At 35.7% G+C, this 8,842-nt stretch overlaps 1 protein-coding gene across 1 annotated transcript; it reads right to left on the reverse strand.

Annotated features, from left to right (window-relative positions):
- Positions 1 to 1,734: 1,734 nt before the first annotated feature.
- On the reverse strand, positions 1,735 to 4,804 carry LOC143567693 (uncharacterized). Its single transcript, XM_077054050.1, has 3 exons — positions 4,130 to 4,804; positions 2,223 to 2,504; positions 1,735 to 2,146 (listed from the first exon to the last, which is right to left on the reverse strand). Exons 1-3 carry the CDS (start codon positions 4,802 to 4,804, stop codon positions 1,934 to 1,936), a joined length of 1,170 nt encoding a protein of 389 aa, XP_076910165.1. The 3' UTR covers positions 1,735 to 1,933.
- Between the last annotated feature and the right edge of the window lie 4,038 nt (positions 4,805 to 8,842).

Raw genomic sequence — 8,842 nt, forward strand, 5'->3', positions numbered from 1 at the left:
AAAGAATGACATTGTTCTTGATGTATATGTAGGATACAAAAATGTCTTCTTTACCTCAATCTTTTGAAGATGAAGAGGTTATTGATCCCGCGAATGATGATGATGTTGTGGTGATGGATTATGATTTTCCTCGACGAAAGACACCGATTCATAAAAAATGATCGAGTTATTTGTTTTGTATGCATGTTCATGTATACACCAAATATTTTTGCGCATGTGTTCAATGCTAAAACCAACTTTAAGTATAAAATTGAAAACTATATATATATATATATATGATATAATTACACGTTATGTTCAATATAGAGTGAGCTAAATGACTATATAATTGTCTTATGTGTCACTAAATGAATCATTGTAGCATTTATAACATCTTTACTTTAAATCCAAGCACAAATTCACATTATGTTTGACCAATAAACATATCATTCATATAATGTTTTCTAATGAAATGAACTCGAAACAAATTAGGTATTTGGAGTGGTGGTGTGATAACAATTAAGCCAAGGATTTGGACATCCAATTTTCGATAGAAATATATTTTAAGTGTCATGTTTGTGTTATTAGACTCTAGCATGTGCGAAAGTGAAATAATGAACCCTTGAAACTATCTAACCGTAAAGTAAGAGTCTAATATCCTGATTGTCGATTAAGGAACCCTTCATACCAAATCGTAAATCAATTTATGAGATTATCGAAGCTCAAAATTGATTTCTCATGGACGACTTCTCAAAATAACACTATTTTGCAATTAATTTCTCTCCTAGAACATTGACGAACCTGCATTATATTAGCTTGGTTATATATGTCCGTCGGATATTCAGTTTAAAACCAATTAAACCAAACCGAACCCATTTAAACCCGAACCAAATTACTTATTTGGTTTTCGGTTCGATTAAGTCCAATCTAAATAAACCATCATAATAAATCAATCTAAGGTTGGTTTGAAAACAAAACCCTAATTGCATACTCTCATTATACGCATTGATTCAAACAACGGTTGGGTGTTTTCGATATCAGGTATATCTTCATACATGATATAATAATTTAATGCCTGAATGAAACTCAAATTATTATTATTTAAAAAAAAATATTAGACCCAATTTCAAAACATCATGGGTCAAATTTCGTTGGCCCAAAAATTAGTAGCCCGGTTGGTAAAACCCAAGAAACCGAAAACCGACAGTTTTGAAAAACCAAAAAACCGAAACTATAGTTTTCGGTTCGGTTTTAGCCCAAAACCGCACCATGCACACCCCTAGAGGTGGGATGGTGGTTAGCGGTCCCTTGCAAAATAGCAGTGTCAGATTACTATAAATGTTACTTATTACATATGCTTCACGTTTTATATATTATATAAATTTTACATGATATTAAAATTACTGTTATCTCACCGCGATAACCTATATATCTCAAATAGCAGCCCTTGATCGCTATTTGATTTTGGCCCGCTTTAACCACGTAGGTTATATCTGCGTGTTTGTCTAGATCAGTAAAAACCTAAAATCCTGGACGCCTCATTGTATGTTGATCATCCTGGCATGTGTCATTAGTTAAAACTATATCCTTACATAGCTCATAAGCTCAAATTTGTATAGAAATACATTTTTAAATTGTCTATGTTCTGCTTGAAGTTTCTTTCCTAAATCTGTAGTGCAAAGTGGTGACTGGTGAGGGTTCAGGTCGGATTATGCGCAAATGGTTTAACTTACGGGTGTAAGAGTTTACTGTTTAAACAAAAAACGCCAACTTAATTAAAACAAATTACCATCTGCCTGCCGGTTACAGGACTCAATGTCGCACAAGCGGAGAAACACACAAGACTTGTACCAATAACACAAAGATTAAACTGCATAAAACCCGAAAAACACTCAGCAACCTAAGACAAACTCAGCACGGGCTTCATAGTCCTAAGACTTACAACCAACCTCGTTCATTCAGAACTCTCCTCCTGCTCAATCAAGCGAACGACCTGAGCCACACCTTCGGCTACTTCCCTCTGGATCACACCATCTGGCATGTCGAACGTCCTCCTCTTCAAGGATAGAGATTTACCCCCTCCTGGTTGCGGGTCCACCACATCCAGCATCGCTTCCAGTTCGTCCACCATCGACCTTTTTGCAGCCCGCACTAGGATATCAGCACCCTGCTTTTGCAAACAACAATTAATATGTATCCCCTAAACTATATCTATAGCCTGCAGCATATTATCGGTTTATTACCTCAATGGCATCAACGGTGAGAAGCAGCACAATTATCTTCTCAGAAAACCTTTGTTTCTCCTCTGCATCACGAGCCACCCGACGACGATAAGAGAAGTTATTGAACAAAGCTCTGAGCTCCTTAAGCTTCCCTTTAGCAATAGCCAGCTCACGAAGAGCACGAAGAGCCTGAGACCTCCTTATCAGATATGCCCGAAAAGTCAATTGTATCAACATGGCTGCATCTCGAGGAAACAACTCCTTCTTCTTCCCTTTGTTTTTCTCCACTCTCTTAGCAAATGCCTGCAACAATTACAAACTCATACTAAGTAACTAACACACACACACACACACACACACATATATATATACAATTTGGAATTGCTGCTGCCATTAAATGGTAACTTAGCATGAAATCTATGCACCAAGTTCGTGATCTCTATCCTTCTGTTCAATTCACATTACATTTTGCAAGCAGTAACAAGTGTTGCAGAAGTCGCTAGGCGCATAAATATATAGTTATGTACACATCCAATGAATATAATACTTGAGAATAGATTAAAATTCAAACATCTAACCTTTAACATAACAATTCAAGTACTTAAAAGCTTCTTGTCTAGTCATCTATGTCAAAACGTGTATTTGTGCCGATTTTTTTGGGCCGTGTTTCACTAATAAGCTACTGGACATATTAGGCCAAATTGGACAATTTGGACCGATTTTATCTGATTAGGACTGTTTTTAACGCATTTCACTAAAAAGCTACTGGACATATTGGGCCAAGTTGAACGATTTGGACCAACTCTATCCGACCAGGACTGTTTTTTACCGCATTTCACTAAAATGCTACTGGACGTATTGGGCCAAGTAGGATGGTTTGGGCCGATTTTGACCGACTAGGACCGATTTTGATCGACGCGAGTTTGGTGATTTGGAGTTTTCGACAGATTTTATCCAACTAGGACCGATTTCGGATTTCGACTGAGTAGCCCCTAGAGTTTCCTTTTAGCCAGAATCGAGGTGCCTGGGTCCGATTAGCGCCTAAGCGGCCGATTTTTGCAACACATTGTTACTAATTTGTTCCATAAATCAACTACAATAAAATAAACTAACAAACAGGCTATGAAGTCGATATCGCTGATGTATTGATATATCGGTTATCGATACCTTGATAAAATATCAGTACCGATAATATCGGCGATATTGACCGATATATCACCGATATTTCCGACATAGTTGTCAATAGCGAATAGCGGTAAATAGCAACGAGTCACCTATATGCTACGTAGCGAATAGCGGTAAATAGCGCCCGCTATTTCATATTTAACGATAAAGAAGTAGAAAATTTTTGAGCAAATAATTAGGATTAATATTCACAAAATAAGCTTTTACGGAGGAACTTGTGGAAGGTTCAGCTGTTTGGTCGATAAACAAGCCTCAACTTTTTATATTAACGAATAAAGCAAAAATTAAAAAAAAAAAAAAACTAAATACCACTATAATCACGCTAAATGACCGATATTTAGTATATAGCGGCCTATAGCCGCATCGCTAGGTAGCGTGCTATAGCGCTCGCTATCATCGCTATTGACAACTATGATTTCCGATATCAGTGTTTTAAGTTTTAATTGTCACTTTTTAGTGTTCAATGTTAACGTTTTAACTCTTAATCAGTTCCTACTTGCTAAGATTGTTAGTGTTTTGCAAGTTGCAAAAGGTTAATTTTATATGATATTAAAATTACCGATATTCCATCAATATCCCGATATCTCAACTATCGTCAAGACCAATATCCGATATTTTTCCGTATTAGCTGCTTAGCAAACAGGCAAAATAGCAAATAAATGATGAAATCCGAAGGCCTAACAAACAAACAAACTAACTAACTAACTAACTAACTAAACAACGGAAAGACTAGGAAACAAAACCTGTTTCAACAGAATCGCCCCGTGATCCGGTTCGCCTTGGATCTCAACGATCCTCGGCCCGTTCTCTTTCTTCTTCTTATCCTTATCCTTTTTATTCTTATCTTTCTTCTCTTCACTAACATCTTCTTCAACAGCAGCAGCAGCATTTGCATTGGCAGTTGATGCAGTGAAAGTGTACTTCCGTACATCATCTCCTTTCCTTTTAATCTCAGCCGTCCATTTCCTACTCGTCTCCTTCTTCTTCCCTCCTTTAATCTCCGTCGTCAGTTTATACTTCCGATCCACACCGTCCTTCTCCCCACTGTTGATCTCCGCCGTCCACGTGTACTTCCTGTCAGCCTGTACTTTCTTCTTATTCTCTTGTTGTTCCAACACATCACCAAACCCTAGCTCGAGTGCTGACACTCGATCGGCTAGTGACTTCAGGTACAGTTGCTCTAACCGTGTGGCTGTAGTAGGTCGCAGGCGTCTTGTGGTGGTTATAATCTTACGAGTGATGACGTCATCAAACGGAGAAACCAGATCGAGTGATGGAAAGCTAAGAGCTAGATCAAGCTCAGTGGTGGTGATGGATTCGAATGGGAAGAACGTAGGGGTGAGAGGAGCAGTGTAAGGTGATGGATATGAGTCGGTTAGTAAGTAATCGATGACGTCAAGCTTGCTGAATCGGCTCATGGTGGAATAATTCAATGGCGGATGTAATGATACTGATTGAGAGAGACAATGAAGAAGAAGATAATGATAATAAATAATTAAATATGAGTGAGAGTGGTGGGCCAGGGGTAAAAAAGGGCAATTGGTGCAAATACAAACGGAGACGAGTAACGCGGACAACGGGTCGAGCATGTTCAGAGGAAACTGTTTTTTTTTACCGTGTTACGATTGGTTTTGGTTATGGGTGAGTAAATTCAGGACCGTTACTGATTGGTACCGGTATCGAGGTTTTGAGTTTCGGTATTGGTATGATACAAGTGCAAGTACATGTACGGTACGGTACCGTTATTTCCCGAATTTTATCTTAAATACCCGTACCTTTCGGTACCGGTACCAAGAATTTGTGATTTTCGAGATCAGGTGTTTCGGTGCCGGTACGGCACCGATCTCATCCTTAGTTTTGGTTTGAGTTCTGACCGATTTTTGCTTGGTTTCGGTTTGGTTAACCGGTTTAGAACCGGTTTTGATGGAAAAAAAATTATAAATTGGTCTCAAACCTACAGTTTCAGTCGGTTGCAAGCCGGTTTTTATATAATCAATTTCAAGATGGTTTGGTTACGGTTCGATTTATGATAGTAACGAATATTTTATTTTGAATAAAACTTTGTTTTATTACTCTTGTTTAATAAAATTATTATACTAAGAATAAAAAAAAAAAGATATTACATATCATTGTGCATTTAAAACTTTATTTCATCCATTTAAAACTCCATTGTAATTGTTTGGATGTTTTCAAAATATAATTAATTGAAAATTAGAGTATCTACTAGTAACTTTCGTTTTGCTCCGTTTTAGTTGCATAAAGTTAGTGTTTTGATACATAGCAATTTTGTTTTTTTATAGGTAAAATATCTGCAGTCTGCGGATCACATCTGCAGATTACTTGTAATCTTAACATTTTCAAAAGTATGCCACGGTGTAATCATGGGTAGAACACTTGCAATCTTAACATTTTCAATGTTTTATAATGATACGTTGATGGTGAGATGTCATGTAATCTTAGGTAGTGAAATATGAGGCGTAATTATCTACAAACGAGTCTAGGATTGAACTTTTTGGAAGGCATGTTTTGTCATTGGCTTTCTGACTTGTATATGTTGAACGATCCTTTCTTCATTCTCTCTAAATACTACACACTCAATATACCATGTAGGACGACTGACACGCATCATTATCGAATTGGAGGTTAGGATATGTAGTTTAGACATGAAGAGTTTGCTTCGTCACTAGATTTCGATTTACATGTTTTGAGCCATAACAACTCGTATTTATCCCACTTTTCGAGACCTGAAAAGCAAGTTTATACTTGAAGAGAACAAGAGTACAAAACGTGTATAAGATGAAAGAGTGATACTCAAAACACTCAATTATGAGTTGTGTAATTAACACAACCCTCCACTAAGGAGGACTATTTTCACACTCACACTTATATTCCATTTTTGATATACAACCAATGTACCAAATTGGTCGTGCTATTATATATAGTTGTTATGGTATAACCGTGTCAATTTAAAAGATCAAGGATTAGTTTGTGATTTTATTCTTTTAAAACATATTTTCCAAAATAAAAATCATACATTGACAAGAGAATCTTTTAGTACGGTGGTGATTTTCATCAATGTGATGCATGTGGGTTCTTTTTGTCCTTTTGCTCTTTGAGAGAACACCTCCCACCTACTCCAAGTCTCCAAAGTCCAATCTCACATGCATCAAGTATCATAGTGTTCCAATGTGTTGTGGTTTGTTAATATGCAATGGATTTTATGCATATTAACAATGGATTGTATTGTCTAGTATATGCAATGGATTTGTATTGTCTAGTGTATGCAATGGATTTTATGCATATAAAATAAACGCAAACTTCTACAAACTATGGATTGGACATTACTTATATACATTATATACAAGATCGTTTCCGAGAATTTTTATGAATTACATGACTTGAAGCGAGTAAATGAAATATGACCCTAAAATATGAATTATATAATATATAATTTTTTTTAGAAATTTCGGGTCCTTCCTAGAAGAATTGGTCATGACGGTCACCCACATCGCCCCACCCTAAAGCCGGCTCTGATTATATATGTGATAAGCTTTTGATATTTCATACTTATTAAATACTATACTTTGCTATTCCTTAAAAACATGATATGTGAATTTAATTAAATATTACATACAAACATGTTATGTTAATTTAATTAAACTTTTGATATTTTATGAAGTAGCATAGGAACCACTACTTTAAAATATTTCATACTTATTAATCACCTTTGTTAGATTCGTTCGTGAAAATGGTAATCACCTTTGCTTTATTTATATAAAAAGCCGACAATTAAGCAAAGCAAGACAACAAATAGTCTTTGTGGAGTGGAAAAGGAAAGAAAAAAAAAAAAGGAGATTCATTTTTTTCACCTCAAAGTCCAACTTTTACTCTTGTTTTTTCAAGCTTTACCATTTCGCATTTACACAACATCTAACAATATTATAGCAACTACATTTTTATTAAGTATACATAATGAAGAAACGTAATGTATGAGATCATGTAAGCCCGGTAAAAAGGACAGGACGTTGGGTAAAGTGCCAAAATGGTTTCGGGTTAGCTGTGGCGTTTAGAAAAAGGAATTTGGTTGATTAAAAACTAGAAACAAAGTGTGAGTTTAAGTTGAAATGAGTCGCTTTATCAAGCATAAAGTATCGAAATTATTTTAGCTACTACACTTGTTGTTATGGTGGTGACATGTGAAGGCGGTAGTGGTGGAGATGACGGAGGTAGCAACTATTATGGTGGCGGTTGTGGCAACACGTTAGGTGGCGGTAGCATATAGTGGCATTGTTGGTAATGGCCTGTTTGAATTCGTTTTATGTTAATAGGTTTCATAAGAGTTAAGTATATTAATTAATACTGATTGCCAAGGGGCATTCTAATGGTTAAGTGGTACAACTTATAGTCAAAAGATCGGGGGTTTAAATCTTGAAAGACAGAGATAGTGGTGAATTTATACGTAGTAGAATTTGTAATCATTGATTAGTTTTATGATTAAAAATAGATATTTTTATTGACAATGATTCTTAAAATTCATAACTTGTTCAATGTTTGAAAAATAAATTGAACACTTTCATTCATTTCAGTTTGTTCTTTAACCAAAAAGGCAAAAACACGTACGCAAATATGAAGATATTAATATAGAGGCTCTTTCGTGTAGAATACTTAATCAAAACTACATCAAAACGATATTTAACTGAATCTTAACACAATCACCTATTTATCTTCTAGTATTGTGTTGGGAAACATGAAAGAGGTTGATAAAACGGTTTTTTCAAGAATAGATTGCGAGTTTGCTCAACAAAGTCAAGAACCGGGTCAGGTAGGAACCAGTTTCAATATAATCGGGTTTTGACCGGTTTTCATTGGGTTTTGGCCGGTGGGTCCGGTCGGTTCCATGTAAGGATACAATTTCTCTAAGAAACTAAAATTGATTCGTGCCCACGGGTTTTATGCCTACCTACATGAAATGATGAAAATACAAAATTGGTAATTCTATTGGGCCTTTATGCTGCTGCCCTTAGCCCGTGTACTTTGTGGGTTCTAAAAGGGCTTCACTCAGACCCAAAAGTGAGGTCCAGTTAAGAATGGTTTAGTGTTGGAGTGTACTATTTTGGCAGGGTGTTGTAGTGTTGTACTATTACCTAATTTACAATTTTAATTGGTAACTAAAGTTTTACATGATTCTTTCATTTTGTTTCAATATTTATTGTCTAATATTGCTTAAATTTTTTATGTACATCAGTTATTTATACATTCAGCATGTTTTTGTTAATCTCAAGCCTAGCTTAAAAGATAAAAAAACAAACAAATAGCTTTATACTCATTAAAAACTTGGTTGTATTTGTTTTGAGGTTGTATCTTTATAATCACTGCATTTGATTTTATGTTTAAACACAAGAAATATAATTCTAAAAATAGCATGGTCCTTTGTTCCTTCTGGTTTCTCTTTCTTG

The sequence above is a fragment of the Bidens hawaiensis genome, unplaced genomic scaffold (assembly GCF_021521415.1).
Source record: "Bidens hawaiensis isolate Kalapana, Puna unplaced genomic scaffold, B.hawaiensis_p1.1 tig00023609_1, whole genome shotgun sequence".
Classification (NCBI taxonomy): Eukaryota; Viridiplantae; Streptophyta; class Magnoliopsida; order Asterales; family Asteraceae; genus Bidens; species Bidens hawaiensis.

What these genes read in the sequence shown, in the direction of transcription:
- LOC143567693 (XM_077054050.1), bottom strand. Translation starts at nt 4,804, where the DNA reads ATGAGCCGATTCAGCAAGCTTGACGTCATCGATTACTTACTAACCGAC. An exon ending in GGGCGATTCTGTTGAAACAG is followed by an intron (nt 2,505 to 4,129) that starts GTTTTGTTTCCT and finishes TAATTGTTGCAG; the next exon opens with GCATTTGCTAAGAGAGTGGA. An exon ending in TCACCGTTGATGCCATTGAG is followed by an intron (nt 2,147 to 2,222) that starts GTAATAAACCGA and finishes TTGCAAAAGCAG; the next exon opens with GGTGCTGATATCCTAGTGCG.